Below are 27,301 nucleotides of genomic sequence, written 5' to 3' on the forward strand. Positions count from 1 at the left end.
TTTACCTGATGCAGCCAGTCTCTCAGGCAGACACAGACGATGAACATTAATCAAGCATCATTCGTAGAATGTCCAGGTATTTCAAGTAGCCATGGGGACCTCGCAAAAATCCAATGTTTCCGTTCATGAATGTCAACCTGGGAGAATCCAATGCCATCGCACCCGGCCATAATATCCCTTCCAAACGAAGTAAAAGCCCAAATATTCCGGCATATCGCGATCTCCCCTCTTTCTCAGCAATCAACAAGCGATCAACTACTCCCGCGTCCATTGCTTTGCGAAGGTCGTCCGATTCGTAACGGCTACTTCAGTCGAGACACAATTGTCCCTCTTCTCCTCACATGTCGTTCGATCCACGACGATGTTGCTCCCATTCTTTACGGCGAGAATGTCTTTGTGTTCCATATATCGGGTCTAGAGATGCAACTAGATGACTGGCTCGCGAATTGCAAACGTTTGGGAAAGTATAGAGCGTTAGGATTCGACATTTTTGCAGAGCGATACTGGCCCTTGCTGAGGAGCCTGTGGGTATATACAGGGTATGGAGACGCAAACTGGGGCGTTGGCAGATTGAGCGATGGCATTACTGGCGTTGAAAGCGCGAAGTTGGCGCGTGACGTTGCGGCGTCAACTTCCTTGATGAGATGGGCCTGGCCTGACGAACGATACGGCATAGCAGTCAACTCGCAGCAAACCGCCACAACTCAAAGAGGCTTTGATCCTGGGTGCAATTGGGCATTGTGGCAGCCGGCACCCAGGTTCGTGTGGAAATTAGTGGTCGTTGAGGACTTTAGCGGCGTAGTGATCAGAGAATTCAGGAGGGTTGATTGGCGCTGAAATAACTGTCACTTCACATCAGATCAAGCAAATCAATAACGTGCTCTGTAATGGAGCTTTCGATGTCTATGTTTGAGTGAAGAATTCTATTGTTGGTGGTCCGGGAAATCACCCTTTCTCAAGGCCAATGATCGCACGAGCTTTTATGCGTAAACATTGCAACAGAAATGTAAATAATGACGTCGGATTCCCACGATTTGCGCCAAAGGAAACCCATGATGAATAATGAAGAGTCGTGGTCAGCATCATCCAGATCAGATGAAGATCAAGGCCATCAACTGCTGGACCGCCATCGCCCTCGAGGCGGAGGCGATCCATTCCACTTTGGCACCTCACCCTACAACAAAGGGAAACTTGCGGACCGCTTAAGACTTCCTTCTCTTAACAGACAAGGAGGCTGGCTTCGATCAAAATATTGTTTCTACATCTCTACCCTTGCTCTGACCCTTCTAGTGACCCTCGCGATCATCTTGTCTATAAAGCCTTCGGACAATACCTTAGATGGGTCTTCGCCTCCATGGTACCCCACTCCACCAGGTGGTACCACCTCAGCATGGAAGGAAAGCTATGACAAAGCTAGTGACTTAGTGCAAAACATGAGCTTGGTTGAAAAGGTCAACATCACAACTGGTACAGGCTGGGGCACAAATCTTTGTGTCGGAAACACGGGCTCCGCCAGTATTACGGGCTTTCCTATGCTCTGCCTGCAGGATGGACCATTAGGTATCAGGTTCGCAGACAATGCCACCTTATGGCCTGCTGGAATCACCGCTGCTGCTACCTGGAACAAAGATCTCATTTATAAGAGAGGCAAAGGGCTTGGAAAGGAGCACCAGCGGAAGGGTGTGAATGTGCTTTTGGGGCCTTCAATGGGTCCCCTCGGCCGCCAGCCAGCTGGTGGACGCAATTGGGAAGGTTTCGGATCGGATCCAGTCCTTGCTGGTATTGCGGCTGCAAAGACGATACAGGGGATTCAAGACGAAGGCGTGATGGCTACGGCAAAACACTTTATTGGCAACGAGCAAGAGCATTTTCGGCAAGTGGGGGGAGAATGGAACGTTCCAAACGCCATCTCTTCCATCATCGATGATAGGACGTTGCATGAGCTCTACCTCTGGCCCTTTCAAGACAGCGTGAAAGTCGGTGTTGCTAGCATCATGTGCAGCTATAATATGATTAATGACTCTTACGCATGCCAAAATAGCAAATTGATGAACGGTATAATCAAGGATGAATTGGGCTTTCAAGGTTTCATCCAAAGTGACTGGCTGGCACAAAGGAGTGGAGTAGCAAGCGCTCTAGCAGGACTCGATATGTCGATGCCCGGCGACGGACCTAATTGGGAGGATAAAAATCCTTTTTGGGGACCGAATCTGACAGGAGCCGTATTGAATGGGTCTATGCCTATAGAGAGACTTAATGACATGGCCACGCGAATAGTTGCTGCATGGTTCCAGCTCAAACAAGACAACGAGACGAAATGGCGAAAGGCTGATCCTGGAGAGGATACTAGACCCAACTTTTCTTCTTTCTCAAATAAAAGGATAGACTTAATCCATCCTACCACTGATGACAGCACAACAGCCATTGTGAACCAGTTTCTCGACGTACAGGGAGACGGAGAGCTGGGCGACGATGATCATCCGGCGTTGGCTCAAACGATTGCCGCAGAGGGACACGTTCTAGTAAAGAATGAGGGAGGCATCCTGCCGATTAACAAATTCGGGCTGTCTGGTGGAATGCAACCTCAACAGGGTGCCAAGTTTCGAATAGGTGTTTTCGGTGAAGACGCAGGACCAGCAAAAGATACGCAGTTTGGCAAATGGCCGAACCAATGTGAAGACAGGGCTTGCAACCAAGGTACTTTAGCTGTTGGCTGGGGGAGTGGAGCCGCAGAGTTTCCGTTTCTGGTGACCCCACTGAAAGCTCTTGAAGGTTCCTTTGACGAGGGCTCTGTGACTCTTGAATCGAGCCTCAGTAATAGTCCCAAAGACCTTCCTCGGGGTCTGTCAACGATGGACTTGTGCTTCGTCTTTGTGAACTCTGACGCAGGGGAGGGTTTCCATCAACCGGAAGGCATCAGCGATCGGAAGAATCTCAGTGTGCAAAAGGATGGCGACAAGCTCGTGAAATCTGTTGCTAGTTCCTGCAGGCGGACTATTGTCGTACTGCATGCCGTAGGACCTACTGTAGTCGAGGAATGGGCCGATAACACAAACGTCAAGGCAATCATTCTTGCGAATCTGCCCGGTGAGAAGAGTGGATTGGCCCTGACAGATGTATTGTTTGATTCGACCGGAGTCGACGCCAGCGGTAGGCTTCCCTATACGGTCGGTAGGAATATTGGAGATTATGGCCCCGGAGCTCAAATTATGTATAAAGCTCAACCTCCCAAACACCCTCGAGAAGTCTTCGCCGAAGGTCTTGAGATCGACTATCGGTATTTCGATGCTCATTCGATCAAACCCCGCTACGAATTTGGTTTTGGTCTTTCTTATACGACATGGTCTCTCTCAGGCCTCAGCCTGACAACCCATGTAGCCAAGTCTCCAATGCCATTAAAACGACCACAGCCATCTGTGATAGCTCCGAGCTACCCAGCGGATCAGTCAAAGCCAAGCGACTGCTACTTTCCCGAAGGGTTTCGCAGGATAGGCAAATATATATACCCCTATCTCTTCGAAGGTCAAAATACCACCAAGGCAGATTACCCTTTTCCTAAGGGCTACAACACCCCTCAAGAGCCTTCTCAGGCGGGTGGCGGAGAAGGTGGCAATCCTAGCCTCTGGGTTGAGCACGTCGGTATTTCCGTCACCCTTTCCAACACCGGCAAGCGGACTGGGAAACAAGTCGTGCAGCTCTACGTCTCGTTCCCCAATACCACAGACGGTCCCGATAACAACATCAAATACCCTCCACGTGTGCTGAGAGCATTCGAGAAGCTTGAGGTTGAAGCCGGCAAGGACTCCGTCGTAGAGATGAACCTAACGAGAAGAGATCTGAGTTACTGGAGTGTATTGCAGCAGAATTGGCTGATGCCTATGACCGGGCAATTTAACATCAGTGTCGGATTCAGCTCCAGGGACTTCCCGCTCTCCGCATTGTGGTGATGATTGATATGACTGTATGATAAGGATTCGCATCATGGCTAAGAGAGGCCGAGCGGCGCATAGACGGCGTTGGGTTGCATTGGGCGCTCTCAGCATGTCTGCTGAGGGGGCATTCGTGTTTCTATCGTACATAATAATGGTTAAAGAATACAGAAGAAATCGCGCCGCAATTGTAACTCAGTGTAACTAGTCCGTGTCTAAGATGAATCGCTATCGTGAGATATCTACCTAAGTGTAACCTTCACAGGTCAAGAGAAAAAGGTAATGGCACCAGTAAGCAGAGATTATGAGTTTTCTACCCAAATTGATCGCTGAATGTTGTAGAATGAAGGTCTACGCCAAAGCGCCATCGCTAGAACAAGCCCAGATGCAATCCAGCATACATTAATCAAAATAGTAAACTCGTCTTCGTCGTTGAATTACCCGGGTGCGTGGGTTTGAACGACATGCATGCCCTGCATGCTCCAGTCGCTCTCTGGTCAGTTTGGTACCCTCATCAGCTATAAAGGATAGCTGACCAACTCGAATACGCCTGGCTATTCGAATCTACTACAGTAATTTCTCAAAGGTCGCGTGCCGCAAAATATATTAGAGTTTCGTTATATCATCCAAGGAGTACTTCGACAGCATTGATCAGCAAGATACAAAGCCTATAACAGAGGTTCAACCTACTCTCCCAGTGCTTCTCTGTCATCACAGCGACCCAATGGAGCCTGCCTCTCACAGATTTCTGAGGATCAGTCTTGATCGTTGCAGCAGCTCCCTGTTCTCTGATTCGGTCTCCACTCGAGAAAGATCTCCGATACCTTTTCAAACTCGAGAGACCCTCCGGCCTTTGGTCGATATCTTCGTTGCTGCATGAATTGTGTCTAGATATGGTAGGATGCATTAGAGAAGGCGAACCTTGCTGGGCAGTATCGCGTTCATCACGACGCTGCCAGACTTCCTGTACGACATCCCAGCACCGGTCGAGGTTGCCAATACACATGCGACTCATCATTGCGTCCCACCTCTCTGCTACAAAAGAGCGATCCTCTTCGCTTTCGGCCTCGCAGCCTGCTGCTAAAAGGGGAAAGATGTGGATTATGGTCGCCCTAGAGGTAATTGGGACAGCAGCAAGATGACCCAATGTGATTTCGGCCAATTCTAAAGGCTCCTCCGTGCATACCATTGGCACAGCCTGGTAGAGAAAGAGGATTGTAGCCCATCGATACGCCTCGGCGGTGTGTCGACTGTGATCGACTTCCAGCGACTCATCGCTCGGAGGGACCAATTGGCTTGGGACCTGCCATTTGTGGAGCTGGTCCCGCAGAGCTGCAGCTTTTGCTACTACTTGCAATGGTGTCTTCTGAGTCTTCCTGACTTTCTTCGCCAGGTTTGCTACGGCACCAATTAGTGGGAAGAGAGATGTTGCACATCCCATTAAAGGATCAATATCATGGACGGATGTTTCAGGACCATAAGTTGGCATGACAATCATATCCAGATCTTCTGGATCATCGCCGCCGAGTGCTGTCAGCCTGGCGATGACATCCATATAAACCCAAGTGCTTCGTAAAAACCGGAGTCTTGCCATGTCCTCGGAATCCATTGAAGCTTGTTCCTGGCTTTGTAATCCTTGCGAGATCAAAGATCTTGCTCCTCTCAAATGCGAAATACCGGTGTATATGTGCGAATGCCATGACTCTGAGAAAGCAAGGATTAGCGCTGTAGCCAACGCAGTGTCACTTCGCATAGATGCCAAATTACCCCGAAGCAGCTCGATGCTTGTAGTCATCAGCTCTAGGCCTTTGACTCGGAGTTCCGGAGCCTGTGAGGCAGCATGAGACGCGGTCATTGAGAGCATCGCGTAATACAGTGCAGGCTCCTGATGAACTATTGGCCAAAGTAAAGTCTTCCAGGGGTTCTCATTTGGTCCATTCTTAATAGAAAGAATTCCGCAGGTCTGCTCATAGAAGAGTTTTTGGAGTAGGCCAGAGTCTTCAGGTCTGAGGTCAACTTCCATTGAGGGAGCATGAAATGGACTTTCTGTTGTAGAGGCAGATTCGAAGACGAAGGGAGATGAGTGACGCATTGAGACAACTTCGTTCGACTCAGGCTGTTGGCAAACCTCCTCTAGGCCTTGTTCTGTATCCATAGGTGAAGCTCCATGCGGCGGCAGGTCAGCTGGTCCTGCACCGTGGTCATTTTCTTTTTGGGAGAGATTTGCCAAAATTGAAGGACGTGAGGCGGGCGAAACATCAGGACTGAGATACTGAGCAGCGTCTGGAATCTCAATTGCGGAGAGCGTCGGGGTAATTGGTTCTTCTTGATCGAAGAGACTCAAGCCGTCGAAATCGTGATTAGGAGGACTCGGGGTGGTGCTGTAACAAGCGCTATTTTCTGGAGGCAATATAATGAAATTTTCATGCGGTGCAGAGAGCTGATCAAGCTTAGTAGTTAAGTCGGACAAAGCGACCGAAGTTTGATCGCAATTGGATCCGCACAGGAGGGCGTTGTCTTGTGGAAGCTCGTGGTCTTCATTTACATCGTCAAGAGGAGGGGTTGGTGGGTATGCAGAACGGTCCCTGGTTGCAGGAAGCTTGCGATTATTGAGGACGGCACCTGATTGATGTCAATAGCTGTGCCTGTAAAGGACTTCCGTTCATCACGAACGTTTCTTCGGCTTCGAAACACTACGGCTGAATGGGAAGGTGTCTTTCTCGACGGTCCGGAATGTGAAAATCTTCTTATAACCCCCGCATTGAACCTTTCTTTTCTTGCATTGTAGGCACGTCGGATGAGTCTCGTCGCACTTCAAGCGTTTTTCCTTGCAAGTTACACACCCTGTTGCAGACTAAGCGACTGCCTGCACCTGGAAACAATTGAGATTACCATCGCGACTCTTCGTCTGTTTCGGCTTTGGGCCATCTGGCGTCCCCTTGCCACGACTGGCTTTTGGCTGCCTCCTCTTGACTATTGCATTGGCATTTTTCTTCGCCACGGCCACTCTGGAGGGCTTGTTGGTAGAGGTAGAAGATAAGCTTGAAGTAGGTGCGTTTTCAAGAAAATTAGAAGAAGAAGAGGAAGGAAGAGCGACTTCTGCCATGCACCGCAGGAGAAATCAAGGCAGTAAGACAATTGCGATCAAAGAAGTGCAGTAAGGGCAAAGAATGTCAGCCAGACGAGCAAAAACCCTTCAATGTGCTCGTGACCTTGGTGGAGACGTGTGCGACCAGACACGAGAGAGAGGGCGGAGATGGTGGGAGGGGCAAGAAGGACTTTTTCTCGGTAGTTAATTAGCGGGAGGCCCTTTAGGTTACCAGCTTAACGAGGTGACATGCGCCTTATCAAGTCTGGACAGTCGACGACCTCTATCTGCAACACTGTGAAGATAGTCCTGACTATCTGGTGGTTTTGCGCTCCGCCGCTTGCTGCAGCAGAGATAAGTCTGAAGATAGACCTCGGATAAAGCCGGGCGAATGCCTTCCTTCACTTCCGCTACTCAGGAGTCAGGAGTGAACGATATCCATGTCGGCTGCAGAGGCGTGGAGGTGCCGTTGAGGGCGTCCTGGTCGTACAATTGCATGGCAGGCATCCGAACCCGCATCAGATTTGGGCTACCGTATGGTGGAGTCCCGAAGGTACCAAGATCAGGCCGGGCCGTCGTCATAGCACTTATCGCTCCGCGCTCGTGAATGGGCGCCGTTGTCACTTTAGCGGTCTACAACATGATCGACAACTCCCTGATAGATGCCTTAGGAGACGCCGCGGGACCACCGGGGCCCCTTTCGATACGGTCTTCAACCATTTGCAATATCCGAGCGACCTCTTCACAGCACATATCATCTAGCGGGTAAAAGCGCGAGCATGCAGGGGTCATGCAGTATTTTGCCTTCATGGTCACGCGTGTATACCATGAGCTGGGGTCGAGAATGCAGACGAAGTGAATTGCGATTCTGAGGAGCACCAGGGAGGCTGATTGGTTGCCACATACGCGGGCAGCCAACCGGTGGTGGAAGCGTGCTTGGTGTGCTGTTCCGTCTTCCGACACTTTTACTTGCGATGTTCTTATAATCGACATGTAGTCTAGTTGGAGTAATGGGGATTCAACCTCCCAGGTGTTGGCGTGTCGAACAGCCAAGATGGAGGAATAGCAGAAATTCTTTCTCTTCGGAATTAGAGAATTTCCGAGGCTTGGCAGGGCGTTAGACTTTCCCTCAAAAAATAATCACCACAATGAGCACCTTTTTTCCTTCCCTTTATTTTGCTCGTCATATCGCAGTCGGCAGCAGTCTCCGCTCCCTTCTGAACGGTGCTCGGCGCTCGGCGCTCTGCAAGAATTTGTCGTCTGCGACCAGCATGCTGTAGCAAATTTGCATTGTGTCTCTAGCCCTGCAACGAACTTACTAAAATCCAGAAGCCCCCGAAAGAGGAAAATCTACACTTTCTTACATCCAGGAGACAATGCCGCATCCTGTATCCCCCAAAATGACACCAACAATGCTTGCAAAAACCTCTCCTTCCTCGATGAGTATGCCTACTCAAGACGAAATTTCCTCCTTTCTCGATACCATCTTCACGGCGCAAAGCTCGCAAGCCTCTCTTGATGCCGCCTATGCCCTTACCAATCTTCTCCTCAACAGTCTTGGCTTCCATGGGCTTGCTTCGCACGGTATCCTGGAGGCCGTCAGAAAAGGCGCAGCGGACAAGAAGAGTGGTATGAAGAGAGCAAGTGCAATGATACTATTAGGTGCCCTGCTCGAGAAACTCATACCAGCTCAGAGGATTAGCGAGGTAGTTTTCTTGGTCCAAGACGGGGGCATGATTTCACCGGCTTTGGACGCTTTAGCGGACAGAGACGCTGTGGTCAGAGAATGTGCGCAGTATGCACTAGATGCACTGTTCAATCACTTATCACCAGAAAGCCTGGTGGCGGGTCTTCTACCTGTGCTGAGTCGATACCTAGGCAAAAGGACAGGGAAATGGCAAGGAACGGTTGGGGCTTATGAACTCCTGGGGCGGATGGCCGATAAGGCGAAAATGGGATTAGGGACTAAAGAGGAAGAATTACAGAAGGACTTACTTCGAGAAAGCATGGGACGAGAGTTGAAAGGCATAATTCCTATTGTGGAGTCTGGAATGCACGATTTGAAGTCAGAGGTTTGTGGACGACCTTGACATAGTACGGGACCAAGCTGACCATCATCGGTAGGTCGCAAAACAGGCTGTAAAGACGATGAGCTCCCTCACCACCCTCCTTTCGAATGACGATGTCGCCCCTCGAATACCGCTGCTGATTGAGACAATGAAGAACCCATCCTCAGAAACTTTGCAAAAAGCTATACATGCCTTGTCGCAAACAACGTTTGTCGCTATAGTCACCTCTCCTGTACTAGCTCTCCTCACACCTCTACTGGAACGATCTCTCAATACTCCGTCAACATCACAAGAAGTGCTCCGGCAGACAGCTGTAGTTGTAGAGAATCTAACTAAACTGGTTCACGACCCCATTGAGGCGCGCGCTTTCTTACCCAAACTGAGACCTGGTGTGAAAGGCGTGCAAGACCGGGCGTCACTTCCAGAAGTCCGCGAGCTTGCTACGAGGGCATTGAATGTGATCAAGAAAGCCATGCGGGACGACGATGGCAATATATCTGACGGTCAAATCGTACCAACCACTGCTGAGGACATACTAAGTGTTCTGGAGAAGGAAGTCAAGCTACGAGGCCGCCTCGTAGGACATCCAGGGGATATGGATATTTGGGCTTCAGCCAAGATTTACATCTCCGAGATGGCAAAAGAGGATGTCAACATACGGCAGATGAACCGCATCGTACAAAGTGTCGGGCCATACCTGGAGCATCTGTTACTAGAGGGTTCTGGGAATGAAGTCGCACACGCCGTCGAAAATCACTTCATGGAAGAAGACCACCGAAAATTCGGGCAACCGATCAAACCTGACTCGGGAGAAGTAGAGATCGTGAACACGGATTTTTCGCTAGCATATGGTGGTATGCTTCTTCTCTCACATACCAACATTACTCTCCACAAAGGTCATCGTTATGGCCTATGTGGACGTAATGGGGCTGGAAAATCTACACTCATGCGAAGTATCGCCGAGGGTAAACTGGAGGGTTTTCCAAGTAAAGACAAGCTCAGAACTTGCTTTGTGGAGCACAACCAAGGAGAGGATGCGGATCTGAGTGTCCTAGAATATATCGCTAAGGACCCAGAACTCACGGCTAATGATAAGGATCGCATTTCAGAGGTCCTGAGTGAAGTCGGTTTCACAACAGGGCCAGAAGGCAAACAACAAGACAGGGTGGGCTCGCTCTCTGGTGGCTGGAAGATGAAGCTTGCTCTTGCTCGTGCTATGCTGATGCGTGCTGATGTCTTACTCCTCGACGAACCCACCAATCACTTGGATGTTGGGAACATCAAATGGCTTGAGGAGTACCTCAAATCTCATACCGAGATCACAAGCCTCATAGTCTCTCACGACTCTGGGTTTCTCGACGATGTCTGTACGGATATTTACCATTATGAAACGAAGAAACTCGTATGTTATCCCGGAAACCTCGCAGCTTTTGTCCGCGTCAAACCAGAAGCAAAATCATATTACACCCTTTCTGCCAGCTATGCACAATTCAAGTTTCCCGCCCCCGGCATCCTCAGCGGCGTCAAGTCCGCAACACGAGCTATCCTCCGCATGAGCAACGTCAGCTACACCTACCCAGCCAACCCCCAACCCTCCCTTCACTCCGCCAGCTGTGCGCTTACACTATCCTCCCGCGTCGCCATCATCGGCCCTAATGGTGCCGGTAAATCTACCCTTATCAAACTCCTTACAGGCGAAACCATCCCACAAACTGGCCGTGTGGAGAAACATCCTAACCTCCGTATCGGTTACATCAAACAACACGCCCTCGAGCACGTTGAAATGCACATGGAGAAAACTCCTAACCAATACTTGCAATGGCGCTATGCCAATGGTGACGACCGCGAAGTGCTCCTCAAGCAGACTCGGCAATTGAACGCTGAAGACCGCGCTCAGATGGATAAATGGATTGACCTTGGTGATGGTAAGGGTTCTCGACAGGTTGAGGCCCTCATGGGTCGACAAAAATACAAGAAAACGCACCAGTACGAAATCAAATGGCGGAACCAACTCCCCAAACACAATGCCCAAATCTCACGGGAGACACTCGTGGAACTAGGTTTCACCAAGCTTGTCCAAGAATTCGACGACCATGAAGCCTCCCGCGAAGGGTTGGGATTCCGCACTCTCGAGCCAAAGGTCATCGCGAAGCACTTCGACGACATCGGTCTCGACCCGGACATTGCAAACCACAACACCATTTCCGGCCTTTCGGGGGGTCAGAAAGTCAAAGTTGTGCTTGCAGGCGCAATGTGGAATAATCCTCACCTTCTCGTCCTGGACGAACCTACCAACTTCTTGGATCGAGATAGTCTAGGTGGTCTCGCGATCGCAATCAGAGATTTTAGAGGTGGCGTAGTCATGATCTCCCATAACGAAGAATTCGTGAGTGCGTTGTGTCCTGAGCAGTGGCATGTCAAAGAAGGCCGACTCACACATAAGGGACATCTCGCCGTGGAATTGGGCAGGTTCGAGGATTCCAGGCCAGGCAGCAGTGTTGGGAGTTCGAGGGCAGGAACGCCGAGTGCGCTCAGCAGTGCTGCGGCATCCGCGTCTGCGAGTGCTGCAAATTCCGATGCTGAAAGTGGGAGGATTGATGGTGAAGGGGAAGGGGAACTGAAATTCAAGGCGAAGAAGAAGAGGAAGAAGTTGACGAGGGCACAGATGAAAGAACGAGAGACCAGGAGACGGTTGAGGCATATCGACTGGCTGAATAGTCCGAAGGGGACCCCACATCCACCGGATACGGATGACGAAGGGGAGTGAGGGAGGAAGACACCCAGAAGGGGAAGGTAGAAAGCGCAATGGCGATTTTTAGGAGGGATATGCTTTGGCTGATATACGCACTTTCTGGCGCCCGCGATGGCTTTGGACAGGAGTAAAGGGATAGACTTAGATATAGACATAGACCACGGATTGTGGGGTCGATGGTATCGAGACCTTCAATATAGACAAGTTGTTGTCGTTGGGATAACATGGTCTATTGCAGGCATGATTAAGGATATTCTGTTTATGGAGTTAGTTATGAGATAGATGCAATTGAGATAGATTACATGATCACTGAAATACTTGTCGTCTTGTTTTTTCTTTGAATATCCTCGTATATTACTACAGTGATGTACCCTGTGCTGGCCCTTCTCCTGATTGTGGACTGCCCATGCTGAACGTTGCATATGCTCGCTTTTTCCTCATGCATGATACATGTGCATAGAAGCTCCCTTACCAACCCAAGCTATACCTAATGTCTCCTCAAATCCCCCTTTTTGGTTATGCAGCACAGTGCTCGCTAGATCATATGCAACAAATTCGTCAGAATCAAGAAACCCGAAAAAGCCTCATGCTTTCAGTCACTCAGCCTTAGGCTGATCTGTTGTTACATCCTACGCCCCCAGAATGACAATCAGAATCGCGAAATTCGTCCGTTGCTTCACTCTCACCAATGCATTTCTCTCGTATAGTAGCGGCGGCAGCGAGCGCCCCTGCAAAGAAGATGGTGCAGACGACAAAGCACCATCGAACCGCCAGACCATAGCAGACTCTCACCGCCTTTGCAGTCCTCGGATCTAGGTCATTAAGGACGGTCAAGGACCTACGGACTTGGTCTGCAATCTCTTGCAAGAACTCGGGATCTCCGAGCGTACCGTCATCATTAAAGATATTCTGGCTGATAGAAAATTGCAGCGTGCATTGTAGAACCGCACCGCAGATTGCAAGGCCAAATTCAGCACCTAGCGAGCGGAAAAGGTGAAGACAGGAGATAGCTGGATTCTGATCCTCTCCTGGTGACGATGCCACTATTTGATCATCATTAGCAAAATTGTCTTCTGTGCTAGTAAGACAGAGAAAGCGGACGGGGTAGAAGATGACAGGATGATGATGGAAAATAGATGAGCAGACGAGCTTACTCAATGCAATCAACGTGCTTGTACTCCCAATGTTCAGCGTGAAGCTGCAGAGCACGTAGCCGACCAAGGTACCGATGACATTTGACATGCTCACGCCTGTGAATATAAAGAGTAGAATGCTAGAGAGAGTCATGGTAGAGTAAGCGATGATGGTGAGCGCATAGTAGCGGCCACTTCGCTGGATGACCTTCACGGAAACCAATATTAGTGTTGCCGTTTTTATTTCGCGACAAGGATGTTCAAGGGGGTCAAGATATGCGTACCAGGCCTGCTAAGAGACTACCAAACACTCCAGTCACCACGCCTGGGAGCAGTCGAATGCTTGCCTGACTGGCACTGAGCATCTCCACCGCTTGCCAAAGCAGGGGCAAATAATAGAGAACGCCAAACCAGGCACCGTAGGCAAAAAAGTTACTGATCAAGCAGGCTGCGAGTGTACGATCATAAAGAACGCTTGTCGGAGCAAAGGGTTCGACTGCTATTCTGGCTTCGACATAGAAGAATGCGACGAAGAGCAGAAAAGACGCCACTAAACAGCCCAAGGTCATTGGAGCGGACCAGGATTCATTTGACCCGTTGTCGAAACCGAACAGAGTAGCGGCAACGGCAGCGATGATGAGCAGTGCACCTGCAAAATCAACGCGCTTGAGTTTGCAACGGAGGGGTGTCTTTTGGAAGTCGACAGTGAAGGGAAAGGAGAAGCAGACATTGAGGAATCCAACCAGCACGAGTGGGACTTGAAGGATGAAGGACCTGTAACGCAAGACGCGATTAGAGCTTGCCGATTGCTTCCATCTGTAGCGCGAATGGTAGAAGGAGAGCAAACGTACCATCTCCAGCCTATAGTGTCCGTAATCCAACCTCCACAGCTGCCTGCACCTAACCCAACGGCGAAGATGAGGTTTCTCCACGCTTGCCACATCCCTCGTTTCCGCAGAGGAATATTCTCACTCAGGACGATGCTCGCTAGCGTGTTGAAACCTCCTGCAATGCCGGTAATGGCTCGCGCTACGATCAACTGGTTCATGGATTGAGCTACACCGCAGAGAAGGCAGCCGAGGCCGAAGGCGAAATAGGCGAAGAGGAAGAGTGGCTTCGTCCCAAAGGAGGTTGAAAGGGTACCGTACAGAAGCTGTAAAGAGGACAGAGGGAGCAAGTAGCTGTTCCGACTGAGTGTTAGACACTCTGTAATCATTAAAGTTGGAAGTACTTACGCCGTGGCAAGCCAGTTCGTCTTATGTAGAGCATTCAGTTCGCTGCCAATCTGTCCGTAGCTCGAGATTATGATGGTCTGATCAGCAGCTCCCATGAAAACGCCAATGGCCAAGGCCGGCAAGAGATAATATGCATTTGGATCGATGTGATCCGCATCGCGGCTAGTGTTATTGGGCCTTCCTGCAGAGGGAATTGGGAGAAGCGGCGAGGTCTCGTCCAAGAAGTCTTCGCCGTCGCTTGAGACTTCTGTAACTCGAGGGGAGGGGAGGTGTTTGACCATTTTCGTGCAGGTAGACAGCCTCAGACAGGATCATGAGAATGGCGCAAGAGATGATGATTGTGCAGAGCATGCCAGCTGCTGGAAAGACTAAGATTGTGAGGAGTTCCCAAGCATGATCAGCAGTGGTGACACGGCGGACTTGAATGCTGATAAGGCGGGAAAGATTGAATGATTACAAAAAAGATGCGGAGCACGATGCTGGCGTCTGGGATGCGAGATTGCAGGCGGCGAGTGGCATCGGCTTCATGCGGCGAGATCGAGTGCGTAGCAGGGCACTGACGAGAACCAAATAGTGATATCAGCACATGCGCTGAATATGGGATTTTCGATAACAGCCTTTACTTGTTCATCCTAAGGTGAAGGACAAGAGGACCTGAGAATAAGAGAGAAGAATAAGGAGCTCTGTCGACGACGGATAAAGAAAAGTCAAAAGTGCATGACGCACTAGAGTTGCAGAGCAGAGCAGAGCAGAGCAGAGCAGGAGGCCCGAAGATGAAGAATGAATAATAGTCAGTCAACGATACGGTCGGTTGGTGGGCACGTCGATACGTCGATACGTCGATACGTCGAGCTTCTCCACAATGTAGGAAAGTGGGACCCAACCGCCACTTCCGGAGGGGTAGCGCAACATTGCACCTTCACTTGGGCCACCAAGCTTTTGAACAGGAGGACAGCAGCATGAAATGGCCAGTCTACAAGCTGGGCAACAACCCTGTTCGGGTTGCGGTGCGCATAAGTCTGGCGGGCTAGTTGGGCCAGAGAGGTCTAGTGTGCAGTGAAGAGATCGAGTTCATGCGAGGGAGGCCTTCGGTTATCGCTGTCTCGCAGAATCGACCGGGATACTTGACACTGGCGCCGTTTCCCGGTCCCTAGCTGGGTGACGGCGCCACTAAGGAAGTCGTCCAGGATTCAATGATTCTATGATCCAATAATAATGATGATTCGTTCAATCTCTCCCCAGCACTCAGATCCCTTCTGGCTCGGCTATCTGGATCCGACCGGAATCAAGCGCTGTCAGGATGGGGAGAAAGATGGAGCGAGGGAGGCTTGCTCTCGAATCTGATGGGTGCCCTCGGACGACCGTCCTTGCTGATTTGATGGAGACCTGTCCTGCCGGAACGTTGTGCATGCAGCTAGCTAATATATCCATTCACTCGACTCGAAGATCTGATCGCTGCTCTGGTCTGGAGCTGCATCGATTAAGCTTCGCAGGGCAAGCTAATGCATGGTAAGCCTCATTCCGGTCACCCCAAGCGCACCGCTGAACAACAAGGAAGTCGCCCTTACCGCTGCGTGAGCTTTCATCTCAAAGCATTCGGCCCACGTCTCCGCGTCTTGCAGCAGGAATCCCTCTAATGCACTCCGCAATGCTTGCCGCTTGTCCTTCCCTTCCTTTTCTCCATAGCTGGCCATGAGGCTATGCCCGCACCCGCGCAACATGACACACGCTGCAGTCAGGTCCGCTTGGCTCCACCGTGATTGTCTGCGCGTCAGACCAGCATTGATGAGGTCCTCCAGCTGTCGCCCGTCAACCACGCGCAGCATCCCCAATGCCAAGGCCCGCCCGTGGATCGCAGCGGTGATGATGCAGTAGATTCGCTGCCTCTTCCAATCGCTTATATCGGAGAGCACCCCTTCCAGGTTGGCAGCGACGCTGCTATAGCGGAATTTGATATTCGACCGATCATGGAAATCTTGAGTGCCAACATGTCGGGAGGACGTCTCGCCCCGGAAGCCAAGAGACTCCTCGTGCAGCCATGCCCGAAATCTATTCATGCCCGCCGAGGGTCCGCGACCGTACTCCGTCGTGATGTCGTTCGAGAACATCCCCGCCGCTTCTTGAAACGACGTCAAGAGGTAATCGATGGCCTGTGGCTGATCTATCGCGAAACGTCTGATCCCCTCGATCATACCAAGGATGAAGACTGGGTAACCTGCCTCTGTCGCGCTGTTCAGGCCATCCAAGAGGGCTGTTGCCGCTGTCAGGGTCTCTCGTTGGAGCCGTCGAGTGGACTGATGATAGCAGGAAGAGAAGATCATGTAAATATCTTGCTCGTATGCGTTCCCGCTCTCCGCTGGAGTGCGGATCGTTTGGGGCGACATTGACTGCACGCTGGGAGTGCGGGCTGTCGATGCTTCAAGCATTGAATAGGTGTCCCTTAAGTCGCTTTCTGCAAGAGAACGGTCACGGTGGATTGTCTTTTGCTTTCTCTGAAAGAGCTCTCCTCGTTCGGATTGCTCTTTAGGCTCTCCATCTTGCGAGGGCAAGCGTGAACTCGGAGGCTCGCCAGTGCTTCTCTGCAAAGAGTGTGGGCTACTAGTGTCAGAGCGAGTAAAAGAATATTGAGCAGTAGGTGCTGGCGAAACGGTCTGCTCTCGCTGCGGGCTTGGCTGCATGCTTGTCTCCGCATCTTTCGAGGGTACGCTCGCAATGTTTGAGCCGCGCTTTCTACCAGGAGATCGCTTTCGCTTGATCGAGAAGCGTCCAGTGTACTCCGGAGGTACATTTTTCGGCATTGCACTTGGATTAGACGCCTACGGAAGTCCTCAGCTTAGATATTGGTTCTAAGTAAGATGTCTAGAGTCCGCTAATCTCATCAGTTAAACAGGAATATGACGATGCAAGAGTCCAGCTCTAGGTGGCCGCACCATACAGTACTATCAGCTCCGGCATCTTGTAAGGCCCGATATGCTCGTTTTGGAAATGATAATTGATATTCAGTTGATCAAGCTAAACTGATGCCTGGTCTTTGATGCAACAGCCAGAAAGGGGCTTCAGATAGCGTGGCAGATCCGGGGAAGGGCCTGACGAAGGCCTGCGGCTAGTTTCCATTGGAGACAGCGGCACAGCTGGAGCCTGGGTCGCAATTGAAGGTATTTCGGTGTACTTGAAGAACCGCTTACCCGATATTTTCGTCACCAAAAATGCAATTTGTTGGCACCTCCTATTGAGAGGTATGCTCCAATCGCCTTCGTACTAAGAACAGGTATCAGATGCGCCGCACGTGCGCAAGTCTGTCCGAGTGCGGTTTAACTCAGATCCAGATACTGGAGGTTTCAGAGTTGCGAGACGAGCCTTATGATACTGGCAACACTTGGGATTTCTCACGCGAGCTCAGTTTCAGGGGCGTTAGATGATCTCAAGAGGATAGTCGACCTTTTGGCAAGGCGGATGTGGGGAGCTAAAGCCATTTGCTCAAATTGATCGCGTCCTTCAGAAAACTGGAAAGACGACGAAAGGTTAGAAGGACTTCAAGGATATTGTCGTAAGGAGGACCCACCTGACTCTGTATTGCCCTCTCCCATACTTTTGCTTCCACTACTCCCACTCTGTATAGTTGCGAGAACGCCATCGATATAGTTTGCACCGCTCCATTTTTGGTGGGTGAGAACATCAACACCTAATTCCTTCTCTCGCTGCTGAATTAAATTGACGTACGCAAGCATGCCGTCCTTCGCGAATTCGTGAGACAGCTCGGCGGTAATGGCCGCTGTTGAATGTAAGCCAGCAAGAGAAATCAATTGAAGCACAAAACCATGCTGCGCCAGATCCCAAATGAAGGACTTCAATGATCTTTCATTGAAATTCTGTCCCATCCAGTTGAATGATGGACTGAGGTTGTACACTAGCTTTTTACCGGGGGAGGCACTGTGAATGTCACGAGCGAAGCTCGCAGCTTTTTGAACATTTGGCTCCGCTGTCTCTAGCCATAGCAGATCTGCGTAAGGGGCAAATTCAGTGGCCCTCTTCACGGCTGCTGGTAATCCTGCACGATAGTGATAGAAGCCCTCTCTCGTGCGCGGAATATCCCAAGAAAAAAAAGTGGGCGCGCTGGTGTATTGTTGGGCTAAGACTCTTCTCATGCTTATTGGCATGTTTCGGTCTGCAGTTATAGCTTCACGATAGTCTTCAATGTGTTGCTCACGGCCAGCCTTTCGTAAGTCCTTCTCTACTGCTTCATCAAAAGTCAACAAGTGATGATTCTTGATCCACTGAGATTCGAAAGAATCGATCTCGCTTCCCTTTGCTCCCTCAAGCTCCATTGCTTGGAGTGTCTCAGCCAAGGAATTGGTATCTTCATCGATGCCTAGAATGAATTCATGGTCTCGAACATCGATAGTGCTGCTGATCAATTTGCCGGACTCGGAATCTGTACGGGCTATGACAAGATTTTCGCAGCCCATAAGATCCCACTGGTATCTAGCCGCAACTAGACGGTTTACGTGTTCACCAATAGGGACAAGGACTTTGCCTGACAGATGGCCACACTTCTTCCCGCCATGGAGCTGATCTTCAAAATGGACTGCCGCCGCACCGTTCTCGGCGAATAGCTTCGCAAGCTTCATTACGGCGGTCAAGCCACCGTGACCGGTGTCCCCGTCTGCTACGATGGGTCGCAAATAATCAAGATACGGCGTCCTTGCTCTCTCGTCCTGAGACATTTTCCTCCTCGCGTCCCACTGTTTTCGGTCATGGAGCTGCTGCGCTTTGAAAAGTCTTTGGACTTGATTCGGTACTGTGTCATATGGATAGTCACCAAAATCAGGGGATACTTCATTGGTTGTAGTGAGGGTAGAAGAGCAAGCCCATCCTGAAAGATAGAGGACCTCTTGATGCGCAGCCTGTTGCGTCATCTGTACCGGATCAATGGCGCCCACTGTACTCATCAACGTTATGCCATGCCAGACCATTCAAGTGTATGTTCACGTCTTACTAGTATGGATAGGCAGCTTAGCAGCCGCTTTCTCTTTGAGTAGCTTGAACAATTTCCGCGCCATAAGGGAACTAGGATATATTTGCTGCAACGTGCCTCGCTTGCTGATCACATCCTCGGGCTTATAATGCCGTTTGATACCCTCATATCTCGGCGATGCCCAGATTTTACCAAGGTCGTCGACCTGTTCATTGAAGACCTTGTCTTCAGCAGCACCATTCTTGTGGAGGTCGGGCAACAGCTGATAGGCATCCGTCGGTAAAGGTGTTCTCATGGAAGGATCAACCATGCTCTTGGTTTGTATTTGTCGAGCGAGCTTCAAGGTCAAAGGACATTGGTGTAAGCGCAATGGGGACGAAGGGGATCGGAGGCAACGCCAGGACGTCCTCGAAGACTGAGCACATTGCATTTGGAGCATGGAGCCTTGACTCATCCGTTATTTCCTCTCCCTCAGCCTCAGTCCGCTCCTTGCAATTTTCCTAGCACAACGGAAAACGCTCTATAGCAATTATACCCCGTTCGCGCGGTGTAAAGACTGAGATACCTCATTGCGGAGTAGCGGAGCCGAATGCCAAGACCGAGACTCGCGTGACGTCTCATCGTGGGGCGAGGTTCTCCCCAAGCTGCTTTGAGTATTACCAAAGAAACGCCATTGGTTTGCGAGAAAGGGGTATACATCCGCTGAAATCTTCTATTTTGTATTTCGATCGATCTCAAAGTATGTCCTTTGCGGGCAATGCCCTCTCAAAGACCTTGTGCCCACGGCTTCTGGTCAGAAGCACATCCCGCCACACTAGGTTGGGCCTTTCTCCAGCACGAGCTGTCGAAGGGACACGAGTATACATTCCTTCTATCAGGAACGGTCCCAAATTCTCAAGCATGTCTTCATTTTCCGCAGATATAGCGCAAATAAAAGGTACTCAATCCTACGACCCAGAGATCAAGGGCATAGCGGACTACGTCCAGAACTTCAAAATAGACTCCGACCTCGCTGTCAGTGAAATTTAATGAGACTGATGTCAATTGCATGCTGACGCCCCATGTAAGTATGAGACGGCACGCTATGTGTTCCTAGATACAATCGGCTGTGGTCTCGAAGCCCTCAGATTCAAAGAATGTGCCAAGCTGCTGGGCCCTGTTGTTCCAGGGACGGTTGTGCCTAACGGTACAAGAGTGCCAGGAACACCATATGTACTTGATCCTATCAACGGAGCTTTCAACATTGGGGCAATGATACGGTGGCTGGACTACAATGATTGCTGGCTTGCTGCTGAATGGGGTCATCCATCAGATAACTTAGGAGGCATACTGGCGGTTGCAGACTGGATCTCAAGGACGAATCGAGCTGGTGGCCATGTGGGTACCGGTACTATTGTCAAAATTAGAGATGTTTTGGAAGGGATGATAAAGGCGCACGAGATACAAGGTTGTCTCGCGCTGGAAAACTCATTCAACAAAGTCGGTCTGGATCATGTGGTGCTTGTAAAGGTGGCTACGGCGGCTGTCATCTCAAAAATGATAGGGTTGGACGATCGGCAGACCGCAGCCGCGATCTCACAAGCATGGGTAGACGGGCAAAGCCTGCGAACGTACAGACATTCACCAAACACCATGTCAAGGAAGTCTTGGGCCGCAGGAGACGCATGTCAAAGGGCGGTGAATCTAGCGCTGAAAGTGCAGAAGGGTGAGCAAGGTGTGCCTACCGTACTGTCAGCGCCAGTTTGGGGCTTCTACGATGTGGCCTTCAGTGGGAAAAAGTTCGAGTTTCAAAGACCGTATGGTAGCTATGTGATGGAAAATATCTTATTCAAGGTCTCCTACCCAGGTATGATCAGTCATTCTCTCACATTCGAATTACTGCTGAATACATCTCATAGCCGAGTTCCACTCTCAAACAGCCATAGAAGCAGCAAAGTCAATTCACGCTCAGCTAAAAGAGCGAGGAAAATCCGCAGAAGACATCGAAAAGGTCACAATCCGTACGCACGAGGCGTGCGTTCGCATTATCGACAAGCAGCATAAAGCAATGGATAATTTTGCTGACCGAGACCATTGCATCCAGTACATGGTCGCCACGATGCTTGTTTTCAACCGACTAGAAGCGACTGACTACACCGATGGCAGTGAAGCCGCGACGTCACCTCTTATAGAGTCTCTTAGGCGCAACATAGCTTGCGTGGAAGACCCGGAATTTACAGAATCATACCATAATCCTGATATGCGGTCAATACCAAACGCTCTAACTGTAACGCTGAAAGACGGCACAGTCCTTGAGGAATTGGTGGTTGAAGCTCCTCTAGGCCACAAACTGAGAAGAGAAGAAGCAAAGCCGGAGATTCTGGAAAAGTTTGAGAGACATTTGAAGCCTCATTTTGCGGCGGAGAAAGTTGAGCATTTGGTACAACTGGGCCAAGACAAGCAGACATTAGAGAATATGGGCGTCGACGAGTACATGGATTTATACGTGAAAGAGAAGATGGAGTGGTAATCATATATAAATTCTGACCTACGGAGTAAGTTGGGTGGATAACATACCGCGAATCGATCATACTAGAGGCAGCAGAGCATGTACAGGCTACGGGACGGTTGGCTCAATTCAATTTGCGCCTTGTTTCGCACGACTTTCTTTTACGCTTCTTTGAGCCTGTCTCCTTTCTCCTCGGATCGAGCTTGAAGGTATGTTTGTTGCGCAGTAATGCTCTTGAATTGATATCAGACGGTAGCTTGAATTGTTGCAACACTGCGGACGGGGCAGTCATAGAAAGACCGGGCTTCATTCTGTTGCTTGAGCAAGTGAAAGTGCAAAGATTGCTCACATGAACATAGAGCACTGAAGCCGTGGAAGTTCTGCCTGAGTCCGAGATTGGGTAACAAGCATCAAATGCTTTAGTTGGTTGCTTTCTTCACGAGGGTGGAATGGCTTGACATGTCATTCCTACCTCCGTTACATACAAAGGGAAGAATTGACTTGCTGGCAAAGGGGTGAAGTGACATGCCTCTAAGGTTACGAACGGGCTTGAACGGCTGGCTGGGGCGCTCCTTCCAGGCAGGGAATGGTGGGGGTCGGGTGCTCTCCCCGAATGGCTCCCGCCACTTCCCACTCTGGACTCTCTGGAGGGGCATGTTAGTTCTAGCGCGGCTGAAATTTCTTGCCGAGCTCGGCCAAATCAGTTCTCTCATTCACCCAAAAAATGTAAAACACCCTGGACACTATGTTCTCTCTTCGTCCAGCAGTCGCTGGCAAGACGGGTCTACGGTATCTCTGCCGCTTGAATAGACCCTTGCCTGCAACGCGGTCATTTCTGGAATCTCGCCGTCGACATTATGCCTCCATTTCTGACTCGACGCCTTCCACCCGATCGACAGTCATACAACTTCTAAGCCAAATTGGCTCCAAGAAAGAAGCTCAACAGTATCTGAACTACTTCACGTCCGTGTCCCAGCAGCAATTCGCCGTCATCAAGGTCGGAGGCGCCATAATATCAGATCATCTGGCCTCTTTAGCGTCTGCCCTGGCTTTCCTAAATCATGTGGGCCTATATCCAATTGTTATCCACGGTGCTGGTCCTCAATTGAACGAGATGTTGAGAGAAAGGGGCATAGAGGAAAAGTGGCATGAAGGCATACGGATCACAGATGGAGAAACCTTGAAACTAGCGAGGACTCTGTTCCTTGACCAAAACCTCAAGCTCGTCAATGCCCTAGAAGACATGTATGGCGTCAGAACGCGACCAATCACCTCAGGCGTTTTCACTGCCGATTATCTGGACAGAGATAGGTATGACAAATCCTCTGCTCAAATAGTAGGTGAAGCTCACCGATCTAGATACGATCTTGTTGGAAAGATATCCAACATCAACAAAAGGCCAATCGAATCCGCAATCAATGCCAAATGTTTACCAATTCTCCCAAGTATGGCAGAGACGCTAGATGGCCAAATTCTGAACGTCAATGCGGATGCCGCAGCAGCAGAGATGGCGAAGGCACTGCAACCTTTGAAGATCGTATATCTATCAGAAAGTGGTGGGATATTCAATGGAGACAAGAAGGAGATAATCTCTGCTATCAATCTCGATGAGGAATTCGAGTCCTTAATGGACGGTCAGTGCGCCACTCTCCTACGTAGCGTAGATAGGTGTCAAGGCTTTTATGCTTACTTTCGAACAGGAAGCAAACCGTGGGTGAAACATGGAACGAAGTCGAAGATACGAGAATTCAATGATTTGTTGCAGCAGCTACCAAGAAGTAGCAGTATTGCTGTCATTCATCCTGCTGATCTTCAGAAAGGCAAGTGCTCAACAGCACCAAAAAGGGCAATCACTGATATTGTCTAGAACTATTTACCGATTCCGGGGCAGGTACGCTGGTAAGAAGAGGGCAAAAAGTTAACTCAACAACGAGACTGTCTGACTTCAAAGACCTTGACTTACTGAAGCAAACATTGGTTCGAGATAGAGAAGCGCTTGATGCCCGGCAAACAGTGGATCGCTATGTTGATTTCCTTAACGAGGGTGAATTCACTGCTTTCCATGACGACGGTCTTGAAGGCCTCGCCGTTGTATTGCCGTCCTCTGCAACCACTAAAGGGCCTCAGCTCGCACAACTCTCTACTCTGACTTTGAGTAGAGCTGCTTGGCTCACAAACCTTTCTGACAACCTGTTTGCGACTATCAAGAAGACATTCCCAAAACTCATGTGGACTGTGAAGCAGGATGACGAAAATTTGACTTGGTTCTTCGACAAAGCAGATGGATCAATAACTCGACAGGGAGAAGTCCTTTTCTGGTACGGCATAGAAAATGGAGATGATGCACGCGATCTGATGGTCGAGTTTCTCAAGCATGGAAGGGACATTTTCGGAGACATCAATCTGGAATCCAAAATGTCGAAGGCAGCTGGGCGGGCCGGGGAAATTCTAGGAGGTACAACAAATTCTCAGCAGAGACGATCTTACTCCACCGTAGGCGGTCTCCGAGCTCAAGGCTTTCCGACCTCTCGACCAAGGCTCTCAACTTTAAATATATGGAATCAATCGAAGAAATCGTATGCTACCTCTACAACCACGAATCCAAACCCGCCGTTCGGAAAGAAGAACGCAACCAACTCAGTTCCAGCAAAGGTGGCTTTGATAGGTACGTAGGTGAATAAAACGTACATTGGTCATTCTTTAACGTAGGAGTAGGTGCTCGAGGCTATACTGGACAAGCCTTAATCAATCTCCTTGACAAACATCCTCATTTGGATCTCCGACATGTCTCGAGCCGAGAACTAGCTGGGCAAAAGCTCAAAGGCTATTCTCGTCGGGACATTACTTACGAAAGCCTTTCTCACGACGACATTCGACGAATGTCTGAGAATGGCACAATTGACGTTTGGATCCTTGCCCTCCCCAACGGTGTTGCAAAACCATGGGTCGACGCGATTGACGAAACCAATGCCGACAGCCTTGTAATTGATTTGAGCGCCGACTACCGCTTTGAGCCCAGCTGGACCTATGGCCTCCCCGAACTCATTGACCGTTCCAAAATTACGTCGGCAAAACGTATTTCAAACCCTGGCTGCTATGCAACTGCCGCCCAGCTTGGTATATCACCCATTCTTCCGTTCATCTCCTCTGCCCCAACCGTCTTTGGTGTCTCAGGCTATTCTGGAGCTGGCACCAAACCTTCACCTAAGAATGACGTCCAAAATCTTACGAACAATATTATTGCTTACAGCCTGACGGATCATATTCATGAGCGTGAAATAACTTCCCAGCTAGGGCACGAAGTTGCTTTCATCCCTCACGTTGCCTCTTGGTTCCAGGGCATCCATCACACAATTTCTATTCCACTGAACAAGCCTATGAGCTCTAGAGACATTCGCAATCTGTACCAAGACCGGTTTGAGGGCGAGCCGCTTGTGAAGATTATTGGAGACGTGCCTAGTGTGAAGGATGTTAGTGGCACACATGGGGTAGAAATCGGTGGATTTCAAGTCCACTCGAAAGGGGAAAGAGTCGTGGTATGTGCTACCATTGACAATCTACTGAAAGGCGCCGCTACACAATGCCTCCAGAACTTGAACCTGGCGATGGGATATGCCGAGTTTGAGGGCATTCCATTACAGAAGAAGAACACCGGCGGCGAGATGCTGTTCTGAAGGTGACTTGCAAAATTCCAACGTTGCTGCAAATGGCTATGAAGCGGACATTGACGCCATGATTTTAGCGTTATTCAGCTGTACAGCTGGGCTGTAAGAGTTGTTTGTATGTATATTTGCTATGACTAGGGCTTTATATAATTCTATGACAGTAGCTTTGTGCTACTTTATGATTTTGGTGTCCTTGAAGTCTCCTTGATACTCTACACCATTTTGAAGCGTGCTGAAATTTTCCATTGGCTTGTTGCCAGTGGAGTCATAAATAGGACCACTTTGGCCTGCAACATCCCTTGCCACTCTCGAGAGTGAGTCAGTTACATCTGTGCATTCGAGACCGTTATTCAATATTGAGGACTAGCCTGTTAGCATCCCCTGGAAGTTTTGTTCAATCCCAGACTCATGACCTTTGTGTCCTAAGCTGTAATAGCGACAAAGGCTAAATTATATCCTCACGACTCTTCAGCCAGTCGTAGCAAGCCGGTCAAGTCTATGCTTTTAGGCCTCTCAATCGGCAACCCTAAGGCTCTGTCCCATATTAACTGAGCCAAGGGGCCTAGTGCTCGAGAAACGCCAAAGATGACAGTGTAATACAGAGTCTCCTTGATGTCAAAGTGATAGAACAGCGCGCCAGAAGCAGAATCAACGTTAGGATGCGGATTTTTTGTCTTTCCATGCTCTAAGAGAACTCCAGGAGCAACTTCTGATATTCTCTTCACGAGCAGTACGTTAGAATCATCCATGAGCGCTGGCCTATTAGATGCAAAATCCATTAGGGCTTGAAAACGGGGATCAGGTTTTCGAAGGACTGCGTGCCCATATCCAGGGATGACTTGACCTGATTTGAGCAGAGACCAGAGGTAGTCTCTGATTGAATTGTCACTGAAATCTTCCTTGATTTTACCTTTCATAGCTTGGACGAAACGAAGGACCTCTTGAGCTGCAAGCCTGTTCGCAGCATTATTAGTGATAGATAGGCCAGTCGAAGCAGGCAGACCTACCCATGCAATGGCCCCGCTAAGCCTTGAAGACCGGCAGAATAGCTCAAAAAAGGATCACTCAAAGCGCTTCCTACGAGATGAGTTGCGTGAGCAGACACATTGCCACCCTCATGGTCTCCGTGTAGAGACATGTAAAGTCTCAGTAGATCTTGAAATCCTTCGTTCTCCTGACCGCCCTTTCCCAGCATTGCGGCAAAATTATATGACCAGTCCTGCTCAGGATCTATCGTGGCCTCGAATCGGTCGCCCGCCGATCCCTTGTAGGTGTTGTGGTATATATGAGCTGCAATCGTTGGCAATTTGGCTATGAGAGAGATGCAATCGTCGAATATCGGTTCCCAGTACTTCGTTTTGTCCAACCCTTCTTCGTATGCCTTCGCAAACTTACTTTCGATACTGAGTGCGGATACCGCAGACGCAAACTGCGCCATTGGATGTGTCTTCGGGTCAATGGTGGTCATGAGCTTTTTGACTTGTGGCGGAATCTTGGCCTTTGCGGCCAGCTCGTTGGAAAATTGGCGGATCTGTGATTCGCTTGGGACTTGACCGGTCAAGAGAAGCCAGAACATCGCTTCGGGTAGCATTTGTGTACCTGTCTTGCCCTTCGGCAGAAGACGCTGGCAGTCTTGTATTGTGTGGCCATGGAATCGTATGCCTTCATTAGCGTCTAAAACTGAGCCTTCCCATATCATGGCTTTCAAGCCTCTGTATGGTTGGGGTCAGTTTTGGTCAATAGGCCGCCAAAGCCGGGGCTCGCACCTCATTCCTCCCAGCGTGTTCTCCACCCTGACTTCACCAATTTTCTTACTTGCATGACTTTTCACCTGCCTCACGAGCTCCTGTTTCTCGGGGATCCCTTGCTGTATGGTGGTCTTGAGGTCAAGGTTAGGTACAGAGGAGTAGCATCGTTTGCAAACAAATGCCGTAAAGGGGCTTCGTGTGAACTTGGATTGAATTAGC

At 49.8% G+C, this 27,301-nt stretch overlaps 8 protein-coding genes across 8 annotated transcripts; 4 read left to right on the top strand and 4 right to left on the bottom strand.

The window, feature by feature from the left end:
- Window positions 1–1,013: 1,013 nt before the first annotated feature.
- Window positions 1,014–3,947, top strand: KY384_006453 (uncharacterized protein; the record flags this gene model as incomplete). The annotated part of the gene is made up of 1 exon (XM_044814948.1): window positions 1,014–3,947. The coding sequence occupies one exon, from the start codon at window positions 1,014–1,016 to the stop codon at window positions 3,945–3,947; it is 2,934 nt and encodes a 977-aa protein (XP_044668048.1).
- Window positions 3,948–4,551: 604 nt separating this feature from the next.
- Window positions 4,552–7,035, bottom strand: KY384_006454 (uncharacterized protein; the record flags this gene model as incomplete). Its single annotated transcript, XM_044814949.1, has 2 exons — window positions 4,552–6,551; window positions 6,822–7,035. The coding sequence occupies 2 exons, from the start codon at window positions 7,033–7,035 to the stop codon at window positions 4,552–4,554; spliced, it is 2,214 nt and encodes a 737-aa protein (XP_044668049.1).
- Window positions 7,036–8,417: 1,382 nt separating this feature from the next.
- On the top strand, window positions 8,418–11,853 carry KY384_006455 (uncharacterized protein; the record flags this gene model as incomplete). The annotated part of the gene is made up of 2 exons (XM_044814950.1): window positions 8,418–9,089; window positions 9,142–11,853. The coding sequence occupies 2 exons, from the start codon at window positions 8,418–8,420 to the stop codon at window positions 11,851–11,853; spliced, it is 3,384 nt and encodes a 1,127-aa protein (XP_044668050.1).
- Window positions 11,854–12,444: 591 nt separating this feature from the next.
- KY384_006456 (uncharacterized protein) lies at window positions 12,445–14,487 on the bottom strand (the record flags this gene model as incomplete). The annotated part of the gene is made up of 4 exons (XM_044814951.1): window positions 12,445–13,179; window positions 13,256–13,745; window positions 13,823–14,152; window positions 14,207–14,487. The coding sequence occupies 4 exons, from the start codon at window positions 14,485–14,487 to the stop codon at window positions 12,445–12,447; spliced, it is 1,836 nt and encodes a 611-aa protein (XP_044668051.1).
- A 1,150-nt stretch (window positions 14,488–15,637) lies between these two features.
- On the bottom strand, window positions 15,638–19,491 carry KY384_006457 (uncharacterized protein; the record flags this gene model as incomplete). The annotated part of the gene is made up of 5 exons (XM_044814952.1): window positions 15,638–15,748; window positions 15,775–17,022; window positions 17,142–17,152; window positions 17,769–19,145; window positions 19,203–19,491. 5 exons carry the CDS (start codon window positions 19,489–19,491, stop codon window positions 15,638–15,640), a joined length of 3,036 nt encoding a protein of 1,011 aa, XP_044668052.1.
- A 590-nt stretch (window positions 19,492–20,081) lies between these two features.
- Window positions 20,082–21,690, top strand: PDH1_2 (ATP-binding cassette transporter CGR1; the record flags this gene model as incomplete). Its single annotated transcript, XM_044814953.1, has 3 exons — window positions 20,082–20,195; window positions 20,256–21,027; window positions 21,080–21,690. The coding sequence occupies 3 exons, from the start codon at window positions 20,082–20,084 to the stop codon at window positions 21,688–21,690; spliced, it is 1,497 nt and encodes a 498-aa protein (XP_044668053.1).
- A 724-nt stretch (window positions 21,691–22,414) lies between these two features.
- KY384_006459 (uncharacterized protein) lies at window positions 22,415–25,343 on the top strand (the record flags this gene model as incomplete). Its single annotated transcript, XM_044814954.1, has 4 exons — window positions 22,415–23,447; window positions 23,537–23,560; window positions 23,621–24,334; window positions 24,385–25,343. 4 exons carry the CDS (start codon window positions 22,415–22,417, stop codon window positions 25,341–25,343), a joined length of 2,730 nt encoding a protein of 909 aa, XP_044668054.1.
- Window positions 25,344–25,792: 449 nt separating this feature from the next.
- On the bottom strand, window positions 25,793–27,033 carry KY384_006460 (uncharacterized protein; the record flags this gene model as incomplete). The annotated part of the gene is made up of 2 exons (XM_044814955.1): window positions 25,793–26,288; window positions 26,342–27,033. The coding sequence occupies 2 exons, from the start codon at window positions 27,031–27,033 to the stop codon at window positions 25,793–25,795; spliced, it is 1,188 nt and encodes a 395-aa protein (XP_044668055.1).
- Window positions 27,034–27,301: the final 268 nt, after the last annotated feature.

Source organism: Bacidia gigantensis (assembly GCF_019456465.1).
Source record: "Bacidia gigantensis strain McMullin 20006 chromosome Unknown contig_249, whole genome shotgun sequence".
NCBI classification, from domain to species: Eukaryota; Fungi; Ascomycota; class Lecanoromycetes; order Lecanorales; family Ramalinaceae; genus Bacidia; species Bacidia gigantensis.